Raw genomic sequence first — 23,942 nt, forward strand, 5'->3', positions numbered from 1 at the left:
ACACAATAATGCTGGAGCCAAGCTGTTCACAGTCCCACAGCCAAGTGGCCAGTATGAGAACCTGTTTGCAGATGACACTCTTCCAGGGGTGCCATAAAAGAAGAAATATTATCTCTGAATTAATACAACCACTTCCACTCAAAGACCGGAATGATCACAACTCAACAAACACCCAGCTCTCACGCCTGAAAGCCCCTCCACTACCTCCCAGGGAGCACCACGTAAAAGGCGACGGGTGGGACTGACCTATCAATTCTCCAGGCCAAAAGAGGGTTTCAGAGAGGCATCCCCGAAGGGCACGCGCCTCCCCGGGATTCCTGTTCCTACGCCAGACTGTTGAAACCCTGTTGTACTCCCACCCTTCGTTCTCCACGGATTCTAGAACGCAAATGCGCATTTCTTCTGAAAGACCAAAGAACTTCCTAAATTTACTTTTTTTTCTGAATAGCTAGCTAGCTCCATGAGGATTTTTAATCAGTAAATCCTTCCCGGCCTCCAGCGCGTACCTTTATGCGGCCTGGAAACTTCGCAAGCAGCCAAAAAGGAGCGAGTCTAAAGCAGAAATCTTCTCGGGAGGTCTGCTCGCTAAATCGCCTAACCTTTGCCAGCCTCAAGTGTAAAATGCACATCTTAGTACCACGGCGATGATACTTGGGGATGGCAATAGTTCGCCCAGGCGAGTGCGTAGAGCTGCGGCCCACGGGCTGCAAGGGGCCGCGAGTGCTTGCCAGAGAGCAGGGGGCTGCCGGCCCCTGCGCGTGGTCTGAGCGCGCCCGGCCCTGCGGAAGGTGCGTGTGCGCGCGGGGCGGGAGAGTCCGCCGCCGCACGCCATCGAGTTGGGAACGCGCAGCATGCGCGCTTAAGGTAAGAGTGAGGAGGGGTCTGGGGGCAGCCCTGAGGTTTCGGAGATCCCCGGGCTGGTGGCGAGCTGGGTCCTGGGACCGGCTGCTCCCGGGACGTGCCCTGCTCTGGGACGCTGGGACCAGAACAGCGGACCTAGGGCACGGCTGGGCGGTGCCGCCCACTCCTTGGGCCCTCTCCAGGAGCGCGGCCGGCGTAGCGGGACGAGTGGCGGAGCCCTAAGACTGGGGCCTCCGAGGTGAACACTTGCTCCACCCTGGTGAGCGCCGGAGAAGGGGCCCGGCGGCGCTGTGGACTAGAGGGAGGAGAGCCGGGGTGCGTGGGGGACTAGGGCCGCGGCTGTAACGAGCACTCAGGGCCTTGCACTGCTCCAGGGCTCGGCCCCCGCCTTGCCGTAACCGTGGCAGCTCTAGAGACGAACTCGGAAAGCTGCTGGAGCGGGGGGGCCTTGGCGGCGGCCGCGGAGGGAAAGAACCGAGATGTTATTTTGGTGTTCGTGGATCCCCAGCAGGCCCGAGACAAACGCATTCCCAAGGCCCTGGGGAAAAGCGCGGAGCCGAATTGTGGGAGGGTTCTTTATAGGGAGGGATTGGGAAGAAGGTGGACCTAAGGAAGAGAGTGGACGAATTGGGCGCAAGTGGAGGAAAACCCTAGTGGTTACAGGGTTTGTAAGGGGAGATCTTAAGCAGTATACTCGGCGTTTTAAAAGAAGTCTTCAAGGTGCAATGGAGTCTCACTTTCCCAAGCAGTGAGAATGATGCCAACGGCAAGGGCGGGTTGCCTTCCTTGACTTCCACTCCGCACTGCCGGACTAGAAGGGCGATCTGCGGGCGGGCAGGGCTTTCTTTTCTCTATTTTGCACATCGTGCCAGCTTTTAGGAGGTGGCTGCTTTGTCAGGAAGATAGACTACCAAGGAAGAAATTACCAAACCACGTCCTCCCCGCCCCCCCGTTTTCATTGGTACAAGATTTGAGTTTGCAGAACAACTGTGAACAACTTATGTTTTAGCTTTCCCCAGACGGCTTAGGTGGAGGTGGGGCGCTGATTTTGTGTTTTCAGAATCAGATTTTGTGTGGACGCCTGATAAAAGTCCAAATTGAATCTGCATCAGTCTTGAGAAGGGAACTGTTCAAAATTAAGAGATAAGAATCTATCACATTTTTTTCCTAGACTGGAGGGTTCATTCAAATGAATGATCATTGAGTACTTTCAGCCCTGAAAATAAAGCCTATTATTAAAACAGTGGCTAAATATAACTCCAGATTAGATGTGGTCGAGTACACAAAGCAAAACAAGAGGATTATTTTTCCAAAAATGAAATGTCGATGTGTAATAATTAGCCGCTTGCTAGGTATAGAACATTGATTTCAGATGTCATAGTGCCCAGTGTTGATATGACTTGGATATATCATTTTTCTGTTCTGTTCAATAGTCCCCAGCAAATCCTGTTTAATTAAAGCATGGGATACAGAAAACAACAAAGAACTTCAGCTAGTGCTTTGGTCTCATCTGAAATGTTACAGGTAAGCTCACCTTATTTTAATTTAGACTTTATCCTACATGGCTAAAATTGACCATAATAATAGTCTCCTTCACAAAATTAATTTTTTTCACTTACCGATTTTAGAAAGAAAGAGAGGAAGGGTAGAAGAGAGAGAGAGACAAAAACATCGATTTGTTGCTCCACCTATTCATGAATTCATTAGTCGATTCTTGTATGCGCCCTGACCATGGGTCGAACCCGCAACCTTCACATATCTGGATGATACTCTGACCAACTGAGCTACCTGGCCAAGTCTCCTTTACAAAAGTTTAAGGATCATATACACACCTACAAATTCTGTTATATTTATTCCCCTCAAAGGATTGATTTGTGTAGTACAAGAGTTAATTAAGGTTTGTTAAGTCATTTTGTAAAATATATATATATATTTAATTGAATTATTAAAATATGTTACCTAAGGAAAATTTACCTATGTAACTGTAAGTTGGTGGTTATAGTCAACTTCCAGTTCAGACTTAATTCACTTTATCCCTAAGAAAATACTCCAGTGGATACTTCCTTCTCTTTCCTCTTCAAATGATTTGCCTTCTCTCTGAGCCCAGTTTCAGGCAGTATTCTATTCATCATTGGATAAAATGGGTAGAATCCCATTTTAAGAAATACCTTTATCCCTTTCACCACTATATATAACATCCAGGCCAAATATGCTTTTCTGTTGCAGCTCTAAGAGCTGTCATTGCTCTTTCTTGTGCACAACGTTGTTCGAGAACCATGCATCACAGCTTCATGAGTGAGGTCAAGTGTGTGGAGTCCAACAGGGTGCTCTTAAATGACCTTATACAACATGCATTCGAAAGTTGTAGTTCTCTTATCAGTAGGCTCTTTGGCAAATATTTCTTTTGGGACTATGTACAATGTTCTTTTTTATGATTATTTATTTATTTATTTTTAGAGAGAGGGGATGGAAGAGAGAAAGAGAGGAAGAGAAACATCAGTGTGTGGTGGCCTCTCAAGCACTCCCTACTGGGGACCTGGCCTGTAATCCAGGCCTGTGCCCTGGCTGGGAATCGAACCAGTGACGCAGACCCGGCACTCAGTCCACTGAGCCACACCAGCCAAGGCACACCATGGTTTATCTTAATGAAAAGTTTCATAGTATAAATACTGATTTGATTTGGCACCAGAGCTTTTGGCACATTGTGAATTAGAGGAGAGGGTAAGATGAGGGTATGGGCTAGAAGCATGGAGATTTTCAGGGACCACACCTGGATAAGGGCTTGTGCCACTTGAAGCTCTGGAAAATGAGGGAAGAAAAAACAAAACTAGGGTAGATGATCAAAGTGTACCACTCACTGTGTGTCTGACCCTGAACACGGGTAGTTAACCAGCAAGCTAAGGCCTTTGGTTGCCCCGTATCGCATCCACAGCCCAGATTGATAATTACCAGCCCTGCCTACCCTCCAGGAACCATGTCACTTAGGAAACATGTTGTCAGCACCGAGACCCCCTTTTCCATAGCCTGGCTCTTTGGGAACATGAGGAAACAGAGCAGAGCAGTCTTAGGAGAGTTCATTGATACCCTAAGGTACACTGTTTCATGTGATCAGAACAAACACTTCCAGACTAGCATCCCACTTTATAAATACAATTTTAATATAGCACAGCCATACCTATATGTTTAGTGTTGTCTATGGCTCTGTTTTTACTACAAAGGCAGAATTGAGTAGCTGGGAGAGAAACCATAGGGCCCACAAAGAAAACATTTGCTGTCTGGCCTTTTATTTATTTATTATTTTAAATTGCCCTCTTCTGGGCTAGAACATAGAATTTTGCTAACCTCCTCAGCTGTGCTTGGACAAGCGCACAGCCACCTCCCCACGGAACAATATTTGGCTACTGTTTTTGTAACAGACTTTGTTTTCAGAGATGGAGTCACTCACTTTCTCATAAAAAATGACCATTGACTCTTACCTCTAAGCATTAAATAGTTCCTAACTCTAAACTGACACCGCTTCTGTAATTCGAACCCTTTTGGAGCACCCACATGTTCTGAGAGTGCAAACTCAGCTCTGTACCGTGGAGGCTGACCACTAATTTGGAGACGTTTGGGGAGGGCGGTCTCCCTTCATCTTCTCCAGGTGAACTTGACTCATTGCATTTAGGTACAGCTTGGTGGTAATGTGAACCTTCCTCCTAGTTCTTCCTGGAGTGTAGCAATTGAGGGCAGGGTTTGTCTGTTATCTTCCCCATTGCAGCCCCAGCCTCTGACACGGGTCCAGCATACCAAATGAATGAATGAAATTCCCTCCAGTTGGTAAAGCTGTAACCAGACAGACACAGGAAGTCTAGCTGTCAAGTCAGCCTTCTGATGTTCTGCCTGATCCATGTGACCTTTGCTCTGCTCCAGTTTTCCTAGCGTCTTCGGATCTGGCTGTCCTGCTGCCTCTTCCCACAAGCTGCTGTGTCATGGCATTCTCTCGGAGAGCCTGCCCCTGAGTGCAAAGGTGAGTCCACTGTGCTTTACTTTTTGCTCCCTGCCCAGGAGTCTCGAGGGGCTATATGATCAGAGGGGAGGCTGGGCTCTTCTGCGGGCACTGTGCTCTGGAGAAGGAGCACAGCATTTGGAGGTGGGCCTGAGTTGGGCCTCCCAGTCTGCCTGTATTTTGACTACACAGGTCTCCAAAAAATGAGATGATAACACCTACAGTACAGTGTTGTGAATGTGCTTTGTAAATTGCTCTAGCAGGGACACAGACTTAAGCCAAAAGCTCACCTTGTTTAAACCCTAACATGCATTTTATTAAGAGTGGGCTTTTTTTGTTGGCAGGTACAGATAGGGCAAAAGCAAAAAGAAAACTTCAGTTGAACTTTCCTCTCACATCTTGCTCCTTTTAGCTAAGTTGGCTGCTCCTCATTTTTCTTAGCTCAAAGTTCCTGCATAGCCCAGAAATCAATAAATATTCCTACATATTGTCATTCCTATAAGAAAGGACTTTGTCTGCAAACAGTGTGTATGTGTGTGTGTGTATAAATGGATGTGTGTATATCCATTTTTATAAAATTTATATTATATATAAGTGTGTATATATATTTATACATATATAAAAATGGATATAGTATATCTATTTAAAATATGTTTTTAAAAATTCTTGTGTCTTCCACGTCAACCCACCAAGGCAGGAGCCCTTTATTTGAATAAGACTTGAATGGAAGACATTGTCCCATGCATCTCAGAATACACCTGAAGGTGGTACTGGTGCGACCCACAGGGGACCCAAGGGCAGATTGGGAAGTGGTGATGGGGCGTTAAGTATTTATGCTCACCATCGACTTACAACTATAACAACTGTGGAAAGTTGGGCTTAATGGAAGGGTTTTTTCTTCAACTCAATGAATACTTTAGATTCATTATTAAAAATTGGACATTTTTTAAAGTTACATAAAAATAAAATCCAATAAAAATGAAGCCTTTCCATATACTGCATGTTAAACATCAATACAGAGTCATGGAATCTTGGAATTGGGAGGGGCCTTAGAGGTCACCTAAAATGCAACTCAATGAGGAATTCATTTTCTCAACATTTCTGCCAGTCACTTGAAGATTTCTGCGGGTGGAGAGCAGTCCATTCTAGAAATCTATATTGGACCCTCTTGCTAATTTTTATCTTTGTGTTTCCATTTGCCTTCTGGAGTTAAGACTGATAATATTGTTCAAAATATTTGAAAGCATCTACCATGGCTCTTCCAAGCTTTCATTTTTCCCGGAGCAGAACGTCCCCCAGTTCCTTCAGCCACTGCTTCATCTGGTCCTTGTGAGAGATGATAAACCAAATCCATAGCCAACAGGTTACCTTCCTCTGAATTATATCAAACTTATCAATGGTCCTTTGGAAGTGGAATGTATTATGTGGTTATGGGATAAAAACCTGTTTTGCTCAGACATTTATTTTTCTGTTTCTCCAACCCAAGAGTTTACAGGGCTTTTGGTTGGTGTGTGTGTGTGTCGACGGAGGAGGACACACGACAGTATTAACTGGCAGCATGTGGGGAGTGCTTTCTATGTGCCGGCCCCTGTGCGTGATGCTGGGGCCGCAGCCGTGTGCAAAATGAACATCATCTGCCCTGGTGGAGCTGGCTGGGGCCTGCGAGGTGCCCTGACCCAATCCCCTAAGGTTCTGTTGAGAAAAGCAACTCTCCAAATTCAGTGACTTGGCACCCCCTCACCACACCCCCAGCCATTAGAACTAAGATCCTGGTCTCCCGATTCTCCCATTACTCCTTTACATCACCACCTTTCTTCCTGTTGGACTCACACTCAACTAGAACCTTACGGTCTTTTTGATGTAGGCTGCTGTTAAAGTGATCCCCCAACCTGCTCTTGTGCGGCTGGGTTCTTTAACTTTGATGTAGGACAGTAAATCTATTCCCATCCGATTCTATCTCACTTTAGCCTTGTTCCGACCTGTTGAAAGCTTTTTAGATTGTAATTATATCCCAATAGAATTCACTATTTTTCCCCCTGATTTTTCTTGTTTACAAAATTGAGTAAGTCTACATTCGTTTGTCTTTGATAAGAAATGTTAAACAGGAAGACGCTGAAGCTAGGGCTGCGGTGAAACCCTAAATATTCTCTCTCGGGTGGGCAGAGATGCCCCAACTACCTGGAACCCAAACGGATGGGCGGGGCACGGGTCTGTGGCTGCACTTGTCAACCCCATATTCTCACAGTCCTTCCCGAGCCCAAGACTGTGTGTTGAGCAAATGACTGCATGACACCTATACGGGCTCCAAGGGGTCAGCCCATTTCAAAACCATGTAGGCAGGGTCATCAGCCTCACTTCTTTCCGTGTGGTTCAGAAGGACCGTTCAGTGCCCTGTCCTCTTCAGGGATGTTCAGTTCCTGTGTGTTGTCTAAGGCCTCCTTGCTCTTCTGGTCCAGGAACCCCACTGAAAACAGGGGTGAGGCTTGTCAGATGAAATGATCTTGTGAATCTCCACTGGCCCCTGATGGCCCCTGCATTTGTGTCTGATGTTCACTGATGTTTGCAGAGGTTCCAACGCATATTGAGGGTTATTCGAATGCACATTTGTTCTTTCTCCTCAGCACATCTTTCCTTTCTGAAAGCTGTCCTCGCAAGGTATGCTTTCTGGAAGCGTACCTGTGACTAATTCTCAGGGAGCCAGGCTGGATTTGCTTGGAGATTGAGCGATGTTTGCGTTTAGGATTTCTCCCTTTTTAAAGATTCTGGTTTGGCTTTGACAACTTTTCATCCCCAAGGCAGATCTGAGGGGCTGCACAACTTGAAGAGAAGTGTGAAAATGCCAGGCCAGTGGGAAAAAACAAGTGATAAAGGATGTGTCACAGTGTAGAGATTACAGACCCCACCGAGCGGGTGGGGACACCTGGATTCCCAGCCCTGCTCACAGCCCAGCTGGCTGTGACCCCAAGGGGCAGGTCTCCAAATCTGTGTCCTTAAGCTGGCACATAAATGTTATAATGATGGGGCTCCCTCCTAAGGTGTTTTAATCGTCAAACAGGAGGGTGAGGGAGGTGGAAAGATCTTGCTACAGTACCAGGACTACCCAGGAACTGTTGCTAAAATACAGGGGGAGGGGAGTGTGAAGAAATGGATGAAGTAGAAAGCAAGTTCATTTTAATGCAAAAATTTGACAGATGAAGGCAAATTTTATTTTTAAGCATTTTTAAAAAGATTTTATTTATTTTTGGACAGAAGGGAAGGGAGAAAGAGAGGGAAACATCAATGTGTGGCTGCTTCTCCTGCATCCCCCTACTGGGGACCCGGCCTGCAACCCAGGCAGGTGCCCTGACTGGGAATCAAACCAGCGACCCCTCAGTTCACTATCTGGTGCGCAGCCCACTGAACCACACTAGCCAGGGCTATTTTTAAACATTATTACATTAGGCAAATAGAGCAGTCGCAGTTCATTCATTCAGTAAATAAAATTTGAGTCTTTATTTTACTTTGTGCTTCAAAGTAAAAAATAAAAACGGAAGCCTATCAAATAGGCACAATCCTGAAAGGAGCTTGATGTCACTCGAATATCTCACACCTCAATTTGAAAAGGTTAATATGTTTTGTCGTTCTCCTCCAGTGGTTAGAAGTACCTATTGTAGGACTTTTAACAGGGCAAACAATGCTTCGAAGAATGATGTCATTCAGCTCTGGAAAGACCATGGGGCAGGAGGAAGGGTCCTGGGAGAGGGGAGCGGGGGTGCAGGAGGGGCCGGGGGCCCACATTTGGATTGTGCGCTGTTCCCAGCGGGCCCTGTGGGCTTGTATGTTCAAGGGTAGCAGAACATTAGGAACTTAGAGACTCTGGAGGAAACATAATCCTTGGACTCTGAAAAAAGGCCTGATTTGGAGGAAGAAGGGGATAGACTAGGATTGATTTGCACGTTTAAATGTGTTATGGAGCATACGCTGTTCTGTAAGAAACACTGGAGCTGTCCGAGGGGGTTGCAAGTACAATATGAGCACATCAGAGAAAATTGGATGGAGCCTGTAGTGCAGACTTTAATAGCAATGGCAGTATCATCTACGTAGCTGTTAGTGTGCCAGCACCACCCTAACTGTGTAATATGTGTTATTTCGTAAAATTAGCTTCTGATTCAGGAGGTCTGGGGTGGGGCCTGGGGCCCTGCATTTCTAACAAGTGCCACGTTGGAGTCACCTGGGAAGCTTTACCGACCCTGCTGCTTGACCCTCAGAAACTGAGTTAGCTGGTCCGGGGCGCAGCCTGGGGTCCTCGCTGTGTCAAGTTCTCCTCTCCGGGAGACCATAATCTGCCGCAGAGCTTGAGAAGGACTGGGTTGAAGAGAGAAGAGGGGAAGGAGGAGTTCTGGTGAAACATCACCGGTGCCGTTAGTTTCTAACGTGATCCGAGGTCAGAACAGTGGAGTTTCATATTGCTTTGTTCGTGAACGAAGGGGTTCAGTTTGGTACATTTTCCTCATGGGTGCGTGTTGATAGGTGGTCCCCCCACTTTATAGGAAATAGCATATGATTGATGTGTGTGCTTATGATTTGTATTAAACTCAGTACACACAGGGTCTTTTTTGGGCATTTAGATTTCCATCCTCTTTGCCGTATTGTTTTTATGTAGAAAAGTCAGATTGTGCACAGTTGGCAGTAGTTTTGTAATTATCTTCAATAGTTAGCAGTGCTTTCTCCTTGAATGATCCTGAATGTAGCATGTTTGATTTCCATTGAAATTTTTTTCCCTCTGTGGACCTTTTAAATTGCACATGGTCAGAATCAGTGTAGCAATAAGAATAAAGCTTTGGCCCTGGCTGGTGTGACTCAGTGTATTGAGTGCCAGACTGCGAACCAAAGGGTCAGCAGATCAATTCCCAGTCAGAACACGTGCCTGGGTTGCGGGCCAGGTCCGCAGTTGGGGGCGCAGAAGAGGCAACCACACATTGATGTTTCCCTCTCTGTCTTTCTCCCTCCCTTCCCCTCTCTAAAAAAATAAATAAAGTCTTAAAAAAAAGAATAAAGCTTTGTATTAGAAAAATAGCTGAAGAAAAGGAAGCATCATCTAACATAAAATTGGGGGTTTGCTTTTGAATTCAGTTCATTCTTGGGAATATTTTCTCAATATACTAAATGGATAAGGAAGCCCATTATCAGACTATTTGTACAATATTCAGATATCTAGCAAGCACCCACTATGTGCTAGGCACCAGAGATATGGCGCTGGATAGGTCTTTTCCTTCACGGATTGCACATTCTTGTGAAAGGAACAGACAAAAAAAAATTCAGGTAGTATTTAAATGCTAAGGAGAGGATAATGAGGGATGTGATAGAAAATAAGAGCTTGGGGGAACTACTTGAAATAGGAGGTCCAGGAAGGATGCTCTCAGATAACATTTTGCTGAGACCTGAGGCATGAGAAAGAACCAGCCTTCTCCAGAGCCAGCTTTTGTTGTTGTTGTTTTCTCCCATTACCTTTTGGTGCCCTCATACCCCTGCCCCCTGAGCCAGCTCTTGAGAGGGAGAGCACGTGCAGCTTCTGCAAGGGTGGGTAAGAGGTGGACTCATTCAGGGGTCAGACTGGGAGCCACCGTGGCCGTGGTAGGGGTGCAAGGAGGCAGTGCCCGCAGATGGGATGCAGAGACAGACTTGGTAAACCTTCATTAAAAATGGCGACGTTATCTTTCAGCTTTTATTATCTTTGGGCCTTTTTGCATTCGCAAAACTTTCTCTAATGAACATATGTCACATTTGCAATCAGAGAATATTTTGCAAATTTTTGAAAATAATTAAATTTCCTTTCCTTTTGCAGAAAAGCAACCAACATTTTTGCATTCCAGAAAAGAATTCCAGATTCCTTTGGTTTACATAATTGTACCATTGCAGTAACTCTTGGTTCCGTTTCTGTGGAGCATTGATTATCATTTGAGCTGATTTCTCTGTGTCACCCCAACCCCAATTTACTTCCTAGGGGTTTTGTTTTTGAGCATATTTTTGTCACAAAATAAAAAGTCTATGTTCATATGAATGGTTAGTTATTAACTATTACTGTTGTTAGTACTTCATGTTTCAGGGATTTTTTAAAAGATTTTTTATTTTCAGAGAGAGGGGAAGGGAGGTGGAAAGAGGGAGAGAAACATCGATCAATTGCCTCCTACATGCCCCCAACTGGGGACCCAGCCCAAAACCCAGGCATGTGCCCTGACCGGGAACCAATGGGACCCACAACCCTGCAGTTCACACACCAGCACTCAATCCACTGAGCCACACCAGCCAGTGCATATTTCAGATTTTGAGAATGAGAATCTTGAGTTTTTTTGCTTAAAGACAGTAAGACTGTGATGTTGCTTTTCTGTTTCTATCAAGATTCAATGGCTGCAAGAAATTAAAACCCATTCAGACCAGCTCTAGTCTAGGGGCCACGCAGTAGACTCCCTGGGGTAGATAGGAGTGTAGTGGCCATGAACCTGAGATTTGGAGTCCTGTTTGATTTTGTCTCCACCACTTACAAGCCTGCAGCTTTGGGTAAGTTATTGACTCTTCCAAGCCTTAGTTTTCTTACCTATTAAATGCAAACAGTAAAGGTTTTAAAAGCACCTTAACTCATGGGCTCTCTAGATTACATGGGTTAGTGCCGGGCACTGCCTGCTGGTGCTCTCACCATGACCGGGGCACCTGGGGCTGTCACGTGGTGTAGACACCCGCCAACAACGACCGCACACAGTCACCAGATGTGCAGAGTAACTGACAGGATGGCCATACTTCCTTAATGTGTCTGTTGAAGTGTAACAAACAAAAAGAAAAGTGTACAAGCCAGAAGTCGAGTTACTCAAGTACAAATACACCTGTATCCACAATGTAGGTCAAGAAGTAGAACATGGCCAGCACCCCAGAAAGTCCCCTTCAGCCCCTTCCAATTGGTATTTCCTCCCACACCCCTAGAGTCCTCAGTTCTAACATCATGGAGTACTTTTGCCTGCTTTTCAACTTTGTGTAAATGGAAAAATGTTTCTTCTCTATGTATCTGGTTTCTTTAGCTCATCATTGTATTAGGAGATTCTCCATGATGTCATGTGAGGTTGTAGTTTGTTCTTTTTCATTTGTGCACTTCGCTGTTATATAAATTTATTTCTCTCTTCTCCTGTGGGTTGATTCCAGGTTGTGCTACTACAGACTTTCCTGGACATATTTTGATGTCCTGATATGCACAAACATTGCCGAGTGCTGTATCTAGGAGTAATGTTGCTGTATCATAGGGTTGCTGTATATATATATGTTCAGCCTTAGTAAATAACACTGTAAAGTTTTTTGAAATGATTGAACTGATTTGCTCCAAAAATTATTTTTTACTCCAAGCTACCCTTAAATATTTATTTATTAATTCACAGAAAGTAGTTTCTCAATTCAATGAGTGCAAAGATGTTCTAGGACAGGATTTCCCAAAGTGTGGAATTCCAGTCCTACCAGAGGCTCTGAAAATTAAAATGGGTTTTTTTGTTCAGACAAATTCGAGAAACGCTGCAGAACATATTCTCTTCCGAGAGAATGCACATTAACATTAAAACCTCTGAGAAGCCCTCCATTTAAAGTAACAGTGCAGGTTGGTCTGAATGATTTCCCGTTCTGTGGTACACGGAGCGCCTCTGACGCTTAGACGCCCGTAGACACAGCCTGTGCTTGGCCCCGGGCAGTGAGCGGCCACAGCAGTCTGGTGCCCAGTAACCGAGGTGCCGAGTGCTCATCTGGGGATGGTGATTTCACTTGCTGGTTAAACCCCGGGCCCACTGCATAACCTGGACACTGACGGCCTGTGCCGTTTCTGGAGGTTTTCTGGGCTTTTCTGTTAGTTCAGATGTTTTTTTCAGCTGTTAGGAATGAACTACCAAGTTAACAAGTACTCACCAGTGGCCCGCTCTGTCCCAAGCGTTGCGCTAGGCTTGTCCGGTGAGGAAGGTTGTTTGCTTAGGTCCAGTTGGTGGACACGTGTGTAGTTACCGCATTTTCGGNACCTGGACACTGACGGCCTGTGCCGTTTCTGGAGGTTTTCTGGGCTTTTCTGTTAGTTCAGATGTTTTTTCAGCTGTTAGGAATGAACTACCAAGTTAACAAGTACTCACCAGTGGCCCGCTCTGTCCCAAGCGTTGCGCTAGGCTTGTCCGGTGAGGAAGGTTGTTTGCTTAGGTCCAGTTGGTGGACACGTGTGTAGTTACGTGTCCGAAAAGCATTTTCGGACTATAAGACGCACTTCCCCCCAAATCTGAGAGGAAAATGCGGGTGCATCTTATAGTCCGAATGTAGCGTGCCTGGCTCACTGTGGGGGAGGGGGGTCACAGGTTATGAAATATTTTTACCACATTATTTTGCTTCAAAACTTTCCCCCCCCATTTTCCTTCTCTAAAACCTAGGTGTGTCTTATAGTCTTAAAAATATGGTATATAATCACATTTATTTTTATAAAATGGAAATTTTTAAATTATACTTTATATATAATTACTTTCTTGACCGTGATGTGTGACATTATTATTTAAGAAGTCTGTGATGAAATACTGGTCTACTTCCCTGTTTGGCCTTTTTGTATTTTTCTGTTCATCAGTGTTTTAGGGCCTCTTTCTGCCCCTCCCTGGGCTATGGGATATAGGACAGTGCCAGGGCTCCCATGGCCCACCGCTCAGCTGCCCCAGGCAGGGCTGTGCTGGGAGACCAGCTACCCTGTGCTGCCACTGTCAGGGCTTGAGCCTGCGCCAGAGGTGAGGCCAGGGTTCATGTGCCTGTGAGCTCGTAGTGTGCACATCCGTCCACATGCCTGTGTGTCACTTCATGTCAGAAGTTAATGAGGACCCCTGAGCCAACTGGTTAACCCATCTTCTCCCCCACAGCCTTCTAAGTAACTGAATTAGTATTGTAAGGCTTGATTTATACAGGAAAAAAACAAACTTTTATGAAGTTAAGTAACTCCCCCAAGGTCACACAACCATGTAGTATTATTGCAGCCAAGATTTAGGTTGGACCATCTAACTCCGATATCCAGGGATTTTTATTATGCTTTTTCTTCTCATTTTTGGGATAAATTTAAAATGCAGAGAAAACTATAAATATGCAAGAATGCCTATATTTCCATCACCCTGAATTAACAACTATTTTATAGTATTTGTGGCTAGTCTATTTTTTCCCCTCTTCACCACACACCTCCTCCATTCTTCCGCACTGACACCCACGCTGCTGAGTGTGACAGGTGTTCCTGCAATCCCTTTCCAAAGTAGTTACTGGAACAGAGAATTGAAGAGAGGCTATCAGCAGTGTGTCACTTAGAAGTGCTGTGTCTCACTTCTTTTAATGACCCCTGAGTTCTTCATCAAAGGAAGTGGGACTGTCATAGGGTGGCACAGTCACCAGCTGATGGGCGAACCTAGATACAGGTCTTAAGTCTTGGACATCAGCTGCCCTTCTTCCTTGATGAGGCCACAAACTCTCTGAATTCTGTGAACTTGTGGTATTTTTTTAACTTTTTATTTCAATTTCTAAGATCCCTTCCCCTCTGTGACCTCTCAACTCCCTTGACCCATATGCAGATGCTGCTATGTTTCTTATATTTTACAGAAACTTAAAGCATATTACTGCTGAATGTTCAGTTGCTGAAATTGAAGGTCTTTCACTCAGAAAAAAGTAAATCAAGAAGAAGGTAAGACATAGTCCTTCAATTACAGACTGTCATGATATTTATGGCTTTGAAACCTGCTTTTCTTCAAGTAGTAAGAATTCATCAAGATTATTTCTTTAGAATAATCCCTTTGACAATAAAAATCAACATAGAGAAACAAACAGGATGGGAAAGGTGCTAAGGGCAGAACACAGCTGGTAATGACAGCCATTCTAACTGTGGTGATTCTTCCAGTCCGTGAGCATGGAACATTTCGCTGTGTTTTTTCCAATATCTTTTAATAATTCTTTGTAGTTTTCAGTATATAGGTCCTTCATATCCATCCTTAAGTTTATTCCTAGGTATTTTTCTTTTTCTGAAATTTCATTGTTAGTACACAGAAAAGTGGTGGATTTTTGCACATGAATTTTGTATCCTGCAGCTCGACTGTGTTTGTTTATTGTTTCTAAGAATTCTTTGGTGGAATCTTTATGGTTTTCTATGCACAGAATCACATTGTCTGCAAAAGTGACAATTTTACTTTTTCATTTTCAATTGGATGCCTTTTATTTCCTTTTCTTGCCTGATCACTTGGGCTAGGACTTCCATAATTATGTTGACTAAGAGTGGTAAGAGTGGGCATCCTTGCCTTATTCCTGACTTTAGAGGAAATGCTTTCAGTTTTTCACCAGTTAGTATGATATTGGCTGAGAGTTTGTCATATATGGCCTTTATTATGTTGAGGTACTTTCCTTCTGTACCTATTTTATTGAATGTTTTAATCATAAATGGATGTTGTATCTCATCAAGTGCTTTTTCTGTATCTAATAATAAGATCATATGATTGTTATCTTTTGTTTTGTTAATGTGGTGCATTACATTGATCGATTTGCATGTGTTGAACCATCCTTGTGCCCCTGAGATGAGCCCCACTTGATCGTGAGGTATTATTTTTATAATGTATTGTTGTATTCAATTTTGTTTAGATTTTTGCATCTGTATTCATCAGAGATATTGGTATGTAGTTTCCTTTTGTGTGTGTTATTCTTGCTAGGTTTGGGGTTATGTTGGCCAAATAAAATGTGTTGGGAAGTATTCCTCTTTGATTTTTTTTTGGAAGATTTTGGGAAGGGTAGGTATCAGGTCTTCTTGAAACGTTTCGTAGAATTTACTGGTGAAGCCATCTGGTCCTAGAGTTTTTGATGGTTGTTTCAGTTTCCTCACTGTTGATTAGATCTATTTAGATTTTCCAGTTCTTCATGATTTAGTCAAGGAAAACGGTGTATTTCTAGGAATTTATCCATTTCTTCTAGGTTATTGAATTTGGTGGCATGTAGCCTTTCATAGTATTCTAGTACAATCCTTTGTTTATCTGTGTTGTTTGCACTAACGTCTCCTCTTTCATTTCTGATATTGTTTATGAGAGTCTTCACATTTTTTTCTTCATTAGTTTGGCCAGAGGGTTGTAAATTTTGATACTCTTTTCAAAGAACCTGCTCTCTTTTGTATTGATTTTTGCATAGACTTTTTGTTCTCTGTTTCATTCAATTCTTCTTTAATTTTTACTGTTTCCTTCCTTCTGTTGGGATAGTCAGAAAGCTGACTTTGGGTTGCTTTCTTCTTTTTTGGTATTTTAAGGTGTAATGTTAGGTGTAACCTAATGTTAGGTTGTTTACTTGGGATTTCTCTTGTTTCTTGAGATAGGACTGTAATGACATAAACTTCCTTCCTGTTACTACTTTCACTACATCCCGGAAGTTTTGTTATGTTGTATTGTCATTCTCATTTGTCTCTATGTATCTTTTGATCTCACCTTTTATTTCTTCTTTGACCCACGTACTTGTGGGTTTCTTTACCTCCTTTGTGCAGCTGATTTCTAATTTTAAAGCATTGTGATCAGAGAATGTGCTTGTTATGATTTCAGTCTTTTTGAATTTGTTGAGGCTGGTTTTGTGATCTAACTATGTTCTAGCCTTGAGAATATTCCATGCACACTGGAGAAGAATGTATAATCTCTTGTTCTTATAAATGTCAATTATGCCCATTTGGTCTAACATGTCATCTAAAGCCAATATTTCCATGTTGATTTTCTGTTTGAATGAGCTGTCAGTGGAGTATTTAGGTCCCCAACTATGATTGTGTTTTTGTCAGTTTCTCCCATTAATTCTGTTAGTAGTTGCTTTATATATGTTTTGGTGCTCCTTGACTTGGTGTTTATATATCAAGAAATGGTGTATTTGACAAATAATTAAATAAACTTAAAAAAAAGAAATGGTATGTCTTCTTTTGGAGTATTCCCTTTACCAGTATAAAATGTCCATCTTTTTTGTTACCTTTGTTATCTTGAGATCTATTTTGTCAGATATAAGTATGGTTACACCTACTTTCCTGTTATGTGCTGGAGAATCATTTTCTACCCTTTCACTTTGAGTCTGTCTTTGTCTTTGTAGTTCGGATGTGTTTCTTGAAGGCAGTGTGTGCCTGGGTTTTGTTTTTTGACCCAATCTCCTACCCTGTGCCATTTTTTTTTATTAATTTACTCCATTTACCAATACATTTAGAGTGATTATTGATGTATGAGGACTTTCTGTAGCCATTTTATCTTTTGTTTTCTGGTAACTCTGTGCCTCTATTGGTTCTTTTTTTTTTNTATGATTGTGTTTATGTCAGTTTCTCCCATTAATTCTGTTAGTAGTTGCTTTATATATGTTTTGGTGCTCCTTGACTTGGTGTTTATATATCAAGAAATGGTGTACTTGACAAATAATTAAATAAACTTAAAAAAAAGAAATGGTATGTCTTCTTTTGGAGTATTCCCTTTACCAGTATAAAATGTCCATCTTTTTTGTTACCTTTGTTATCTTGAGATCTATTTTGTCAGATATAAGTATGGTTACACCTACTTTCCTGTTATGTGCTGGAGAATCATTTTCTACCCTTTCACTTTGAGTCTGTCTTTGTCTTTGTAGTTCAGATGTGTCTCTTGAAGGCAGTGTGTGTCTGGGTTTTGTTTTTTGACCCAATCTCCTACCCTGTGCCATTTTTTTTATTAATTTACTCCATTTACCAATACATTTAGAGTGATTATTGATGTATGAGGACTTTCTATAGCCATTTTATCTTTTGTTTTCTGGTAACTCTGTGCTTCTATTGGTTCTTTTTTTTTTTTTGCATTTTTTGTCCTTTGTTTGGTGCTAATCCATACGACTTTCCATAACTTTTTAAAAGTTATTTGTCTCAGTTTTTGTTTTTTTGGTTTGTGGTTACCATTAGGTTTGTGAAAAAGAAAGTTTCATGCCTATGGTAGTCCTTTGTCCAATCTCCATCCCCTTTTGCAAATTCTGACCAGTACCTCTTCCCCTTTTATGTTTCTGTTGTCACAAATTATCCCTGTTTATGCTGTAAGCCTGTTAGTCATCTTACATGTGGTTTTGTGACCATTGCTTCTTCATTTTAGGTAGAATAACCCCCTTGAGTATTTCTTGCCATGGAAGTGTTCCAGTGGTAAATTCCCTCAGCTTCAGTGTGTCTGGAGAAGTCTTTATTTCTTCTTCCTATAACTTTGCTGGAGATACTCTTGGCTGGTAATTTCTCTCTTTTAGTACTTTGAATAATTCATTGGTTCCCACTCTTTTCTAGCATGTTGAGTTTCTGCCAAGACGTCTGATGATAACCTAATGGGCTTTCCTTTATGGGTTATTCTCCTTTTCTCTGGCTGCCTTCTTTGTTATTAATTGTTGACAGGCTTAGTACGGTGTGCTTTGGAGAAGGCCTTTTTGGATTGAGGTGTTTAGTTGTTTGTTTGCTTCTTAGATTTGAGGGCTTAGTTCCTTCCATTGGTTTGGGAAGTTCTCATCAGCTATTTGTTTGAATAGGCTCTCTGTTCCATTTTGGCTCTCTTTTCTTTCTGGTATACCCATCATTCTTATATTGCTCTTTCTGATGGAGTCAGTTCTCACAGAGGTCTTTCATTTTTATTTATGCTCAAGTCTTTCTCTTCGCTCTGCATCATTTCTAGATTGCTGTCTTTGATGTCACTAATCCTTTCATCCATCTGGTCTGCTCTATTTTCTATGCTCATTAGTTCATTCTTGATCTCTTTTATTTATTGAGTTCTCCATCCCCAGAATTTCTATTTGTTCTTTTTTTTAAGTTTTAACTTCTTTGGTAAAGTACTTGCTTTTGTTCATTGATTGGGTTTCTGAGTTTATTAAACTGCCTATTTGTGTTTTCTTGCAACTCATAGAATTTTTTCAGAACTGCAATCTTGAATTCTGTCATTTAAATCACATATTTTCATGTCTTTAAGTTTGTTTGGGGGAGATATTTTCATTTTCTTTCTGAGCTGCCTCATTACTTTGGCTATTCATGGTACTTGATGGATTCCTTCTCTGCCTAGGCATCTATGTAAGAATGGCAATTCTCTAATAGATTTATATGAAGAAGTCTTTCTACTGTTTTGCAGTAAGTGGCATTGAATCACAAGGTTTTTTTTTTAGCTCCCTTGCACTTCTCTGGCTTTTCATATCTCTGCGGGGTGGTGAAAATGGGAAAGTGGGTACCCTGTGATCCTGTCACCCCAGCCCCAGGTGACCAGCGTAGCAGGGGAGTGAGGTGGGCAGCGATGGGGCTCCAAATCCATGAAATCCCAGTGCTGTGCCTCATAGGCAGACACTGTCATTAGTATACCACGAAGCATGGGGGCAGGGTGGGCTGGAGTAACCTCACTGCCTTCGAAGTTGCTTTGCCCTCCTGGTAATGTCGACCTGGAACCTCTGAGGAGTACCCCTGTGTCCCCAGATCCCGGGAGTCACAGAGTGCACCCTTTGTTCAGAGAAAAAGTGATTCTAAAGTACCAGCTCTCGGGTTTGCAGATAATGTGCTCTGCGACCAGACACCAAGGGTGAAGGGAGGTGAGCTCTGGGAGGTTAAGAGGAGGCCAGGCTTCCATGCCTTTGTTTCTCTGTATGGAATGCTGACCATCAGACGACCATGGCCGCACCTCTGTGCTGTGCCCCTGCCCAAGTCATTTGGCTCAGCGGCAGCTTGTGTAGCCCACTCCTGCAGGAATGTCCACCAAATATGTTTGCTCCTTGCAGCTGAAGGGAGTGCCAGCCACAACCTGATTCCTCCCCTCTCTGGGCTGAGGCCCTCCATGAGCTCTGGGGCTGCATGGCTGCATCTGTGGCTTGTCCCAGCCCTTCTCCCTTCTCGCCTCCTCAGTTCATTCCCAATTGCCTACCTTTAGATGTTCAGTGGTAAGCTCTGTTGAATTAGAGCTGTTCAAATTGTTGAAACTTAAAGGGGAGAAGCCAAGGGGTCTGTTCATGCCACCATTTTTCTGATGTCACTCCAAAATACCTCATACATTTACTTTTTTAAGATTCTATTTATTTATTTTTAGAGAGAAGAGAAGAGAGGGAGAAAGAGAGGGAGAGAAACAACAATGTATGGTTGCCTCTTGAGCACCCATTGGGGACCTCGCCCACATCCCAGGCCTGTGCCCTGACTGGGAATCAAACCAGCAACTGTTTGGTTCACAGGCTGGCACTCAGTCCACTGAGCCACACCAGCCAGGGCTCATAGATTTATTTTTTAAACCCACCTCTGTTACTCATTTCTTTCTGTCTCTCTGAACATTCGGGATAAGAATCATATTGCAGCAATTATTTTTGTCAAACAAGTACTAATTTTCAAAAATAATCAAGAATATTTTTAACCTTTCTCTTGATGTAAAAAAAAGCTCAAGTATATTTTTGGTTCTTGGTGTTCATTTGTTTCCAGTTAAATGAAGTTAAGATTCAGGTCAAAAGTTTTAGTTTTGCTCAGAGCTGTGTTCTCCTCTCTTGCCCTCTCTCCTTGAGTAGATAATGGGATATCATTTGAAAACATGTTGTTTTGCGGGGAGGACTGCTCACCAGGCCTTTGATAAATCTTCCAGAGCCTGAGCCGCGTCCTTCTGAGCTGCTGCGGATGGCCCTGGCCCCCGTGACCACCCTTCCCAGTAGGATGTCGCTGAGATCCCTCAAGTGGAGCCTCCTCCTGCTGTCGCTCCTGAGCTTCCTTGTGATGTGGTACCTCAGCCTGCCGCAGTACAACGTGATAGAACGCGTAAACTGGATGTACTTCTACGAGTACGAGCCCATTTATAGGCAGAACTTTCGCTTTACCCTTCAAGAGCGTTCGAACTGCTCTCATCAAAACCCATTTCTTGTCATCCTGGTGACCTCACACCCCTCGGATGTGAAAGCCAGACAGGCCGTTAGAGTTACTTGGGGTGAAAAGAAGTCTTGGTGGGGATATGAGGTTCTTACATTTTTCCTGCTAGGCCAGCAGGCCGAGAGGGAAGACAAAGTGTTAGCATTGTCCCTGGAGGACGAACACCTTCTTTACGGTGACATAATACGACAAGACTTTCTAGACACGTACAATAACCTGACCTTGAAAACGATTATGGCATTCAGGTGGGTGACCGAGTTCTGCCCCAATGCCAAGTACGTCATGAAGACAGACACTGACGTTTTCATCAATACTGGCAATTTGGTAAAGTACCTTTTAAATTTAAACCAGTCAGAGAAGTTTTTCACAGGTTACCCTCTCGTTGATAATTATTCCTATAGAGGAATTATTTACCAAAAACACCGTATCTCATACCAGGAGTACCCTTTCAAGGTGTACCCTCCCTACTGCAGCGGGTTAGGTTATATAATGTCCAGAGATTTGGTGCCAAAAATCTATGAAATGATGAGTCACGTAAAACCCATCAAGATCGAAGATGTTTATGTTGGGATCTGTTTGAATTTGTTGAAAGTGGACATTCATATTCCAGAAGACACAAACCTTTTCTTTTTATACAGGATTCATTTGGATGTCTGTCAGCTCAGACGTCTGATTGCAGCCCACGGCTTTTCTTCCAAAGAGATTATCACGTTTTGGCAGGTTATGCTAAGGAACACCACCTGCCATTATTGATTTGACGTTCCACCGAACACTGGGAGGAGGACAGAGTACCTGGTGGGGAGTGTCAGAGTTGGTGCTATAAAATCTCCGATGGGAAGCTCGTGGGACGGGCACTCTCTGGCTTACACGGAAATGAAACTCATGGACCAGACATCACAGGGTTACACTCTGCTTGTGTTATATTTGAACAGTAATCAAGTCAGGCCCTTTAAAGATGATCTTGAGGAGAATTAAACAGTGTTTTGTTAATAGGGCTAAACAATTAGAACGTGTCATTCTATAGAACTTCTTAAAAGGGTTTCATTGAATTATAAGCCCATTTAGTTCATAAGAACAAAGCAATGTGGCACTTTATTTATTGAATAGTCTCATTATTAAGGGTTTTGTGTACCTTTAATGTGGGTTACCAGTATTTAAAAATATATAGTTCTGTATAAAAACCTTAGAGTTATACCAAACAAAATTTCATCTGTTTTTGGTCATTCAGAAATATTTCAACATGTGGCAGTATTTCAGAGTTAACAGTTATTATTTAATATTTCTTAGAGTTAATATTTTAAGTGTTATGGCTGTTTAAGTGTTATGGTTGTTTCAATACAGTATGAACACAACAGTGAATCACCTTTACATTTGGACTCTTTTTCCATTACTTCACTGCTGAATGAGTTATTCACGGCTTTATTAATGTAAGGTCATTATTGTGTATCAGTAAGCTCTTTGACTTTGATAAATATTTTACCGTGGTAATATAGAGAAGAATTAAAGGAAGATCTGAATTATTGTCCTGTTTTGAAAAATATAATCAATGTTTTTAAATGTTACTTCATCAGTCTCATTTTCCGCCTGGGCATTAGGAATAGTACAGAATGCCAGGCGGTATGTTTCTTTTTGAGAAGGACTCCAGGCAAAAGTGGCCAGAATATAATGAAAAGAGTGTCACTGCATCCCAGTACTGAGGTTGGAAAGAGAAGACTGAAGATTTGAGTCGTCACTAATCTGCTTCCCGTGTTTCCTCTAACAATTGGTTTGAGAATAAAAAGAGGGAAAAAAAACAATGCTGCTGTATCGTTACTAGTTTCACCTCCAGAGGAAAGCCCTCGTGTGGTCTGAAAACATCTGATTTTCCAGCTGTGTGGGAGCACATTTATTTTTCCATGGGATGCATCTTCTGTTGGATCTACTACTCAGAGGTCAGAGGGGAGCATTCCTGGCCCCGTATTTTGGGGATTGTGCAATTTCCTGTGATGACTGCTATGAGATGACTGCTTCCTTTTTTCTGGATTACGTGATGGTGAACAGTCACATCCTTTGGCAGAACATAGAAACTTGAACGTATGTAGTCGGCTCCACTACACAGGTATTTGTGACTCTTCTGTAAGAGACATTTGCAACTAGAACTGTTACAATGTGTGGTTCTCTAGAAAGGCTGTTTCCATCTTCCCATTTTCAGGCCTGACCCAGTTATAATAAAATCAATTCAGTGAAATATTCTGTAGAATTAATCAACACCCCCCCCCCATGCACATAAGAGTCACTCTCTTTAAGACAAATGGTGGTTGTTTTTGTGGTATGATTAGATTTGACCAATTTTGTAGAAGTTTGTATTGATGTTTGGGAAGCTAACAGAAGTTTTTGAAAGAGAACTTCTAAAATAAAAACGAATTTCTCTTCATTTTAAGATAAGATTAAAAAACAAATAAAATGTGAGTAAATTGTCAAATTTCAGAAAGTTGTTTCTTCTCAACTAGACATTGGTGCCTAAAAGATCTGTAAAAAGTGAAATGGCTATGAAAATCATTAAGAGGTTGGGTCATTATGTTTTTTGCATTTAACTAGATGCTTCTTTGTAGTTAAGCTTTCAGGTAGAAAATATTAATCAGCTGTGTTATTAAGATCTTGGCCTCTGACGTTTAACCACAAAAACGGTATTGTTTACATTTTAACTCAGCAAAGTTCAGTACTGGAGCCTAACCTTAGGCTATTTCTCTCGAATCTGCCACAGCCCTGCCAGTCCCACGCCTTACACATTCTCGCTGCTTCACTCCTTTGCCCACAAGCATTGATTTTATAACCCCTCGCCTGTTAGCCCTCGCTAGATCATACTTCAAGAACAACTCCCAAATCTCAGAGGTTGCCCGCAGCCATGTTTTCTCTCCATCCACATTGCCCGCCACTGGCTGCCATCGCTGGCTGGGTCCCCGCTGCATACATCTTCCTTCTCCGGGTCTGGGCTGAAGGGCAGCCGCCCCTGTCTGCAACACTGTTCTAACAGGAGGGAAAAGGAGATGGTGGAATCAGCGGTGGATATGTCCACTGACCAAAGCAAATCCTACACTTAGGAGAGTGTGTTCCTCCCACGGGAAACTGTGAGTCATGTTATGGCTGGCCTGAATGCATTGTTCCACAGGATGGGGATCGAATAGATGGTGCATTGATCTAGTCCACCGCACCTCATTTGGGAAAGGGCTCAGGGGTCTGCGCTTC

At 42.9% G+C, this 23,942-nt stretch overlaps 1 protein-coding gene across 8 annotated transcripts; it reads left to right on the forward strand.

Annotated features, from left to right (window-relative positions):
* The first annotated feature begins 256 nt into the window (after positions 1-256).
* B3GALNT1 (beta-1,3-N-acetylgalactosaminyltransferase 1 (Globoside blood group)) lies at positions 257-22,500 on the forward strand. Of its 8 annotated transcripts, XM_037046628.1 has the most exons (6): positions 257-349; positions 457-864; positions 2,295-2,385; positions 4,774-4,870; positions 14,459-14,540; positions 20,440-22,500. In XM_037046628.1, exon 6 carries the CDS (start codon positions 20,472-20,474, stop codon positions 21,468-21,470), a length of 999 nt encoding a protein of 332 aa, XP_036902523.1. In that variant the 5' UTR covers positions 257-349; positions 457-864; positions 2,295-2,385; positions 4,774-4,870; positions 14,459-14,540; positions 20,440-20,471; the 3' UTR covers positions 21,471-22,500. The 8 variants fall into 8 exon arrangements, with proteins under 8 accessions (XP_036902523.1, XP_036902520.1, XP_036902525.1 ...); XM_037046625.1 differs by having other exon boundaries at positions 287-864; XM_037046627.1 differs by lacking the exons at positions 257-349; positions 457-864 and adding an exon at positions 880-1,120.
* Positions 22,501-23,942: the final 1,442 nt, after the last annotated feature.

This window comes from Sturnira hondurensis, unplaced genomic scaffold (genome assembly GCF_014824575.4).
Source record: "Sturnira hondurensis isolate 20B ecotype Veracruz unplaced genomic scaffold, ASM1482457v3 Scaffold0005279, whole genome shotgun sequence".
NCBI classification, from domain to species: domain Eukaryota; kingdom Metazoa; phylum Chordata; class Mammalia; order Chiroptera; family Phyllostomidae; genus Sturnira; species Sturnira hondurensis.

Bases quoted from the DNA above. Each gene is read 5' to 3' on its own strand.
- B3GALNT1 (XM_037046628.1), top strand. From the start codon at position 20,472: ATGGCCCTGGCCCCCGTGACCACCCTTCCCAGTAGGATGTCGCTGAGA.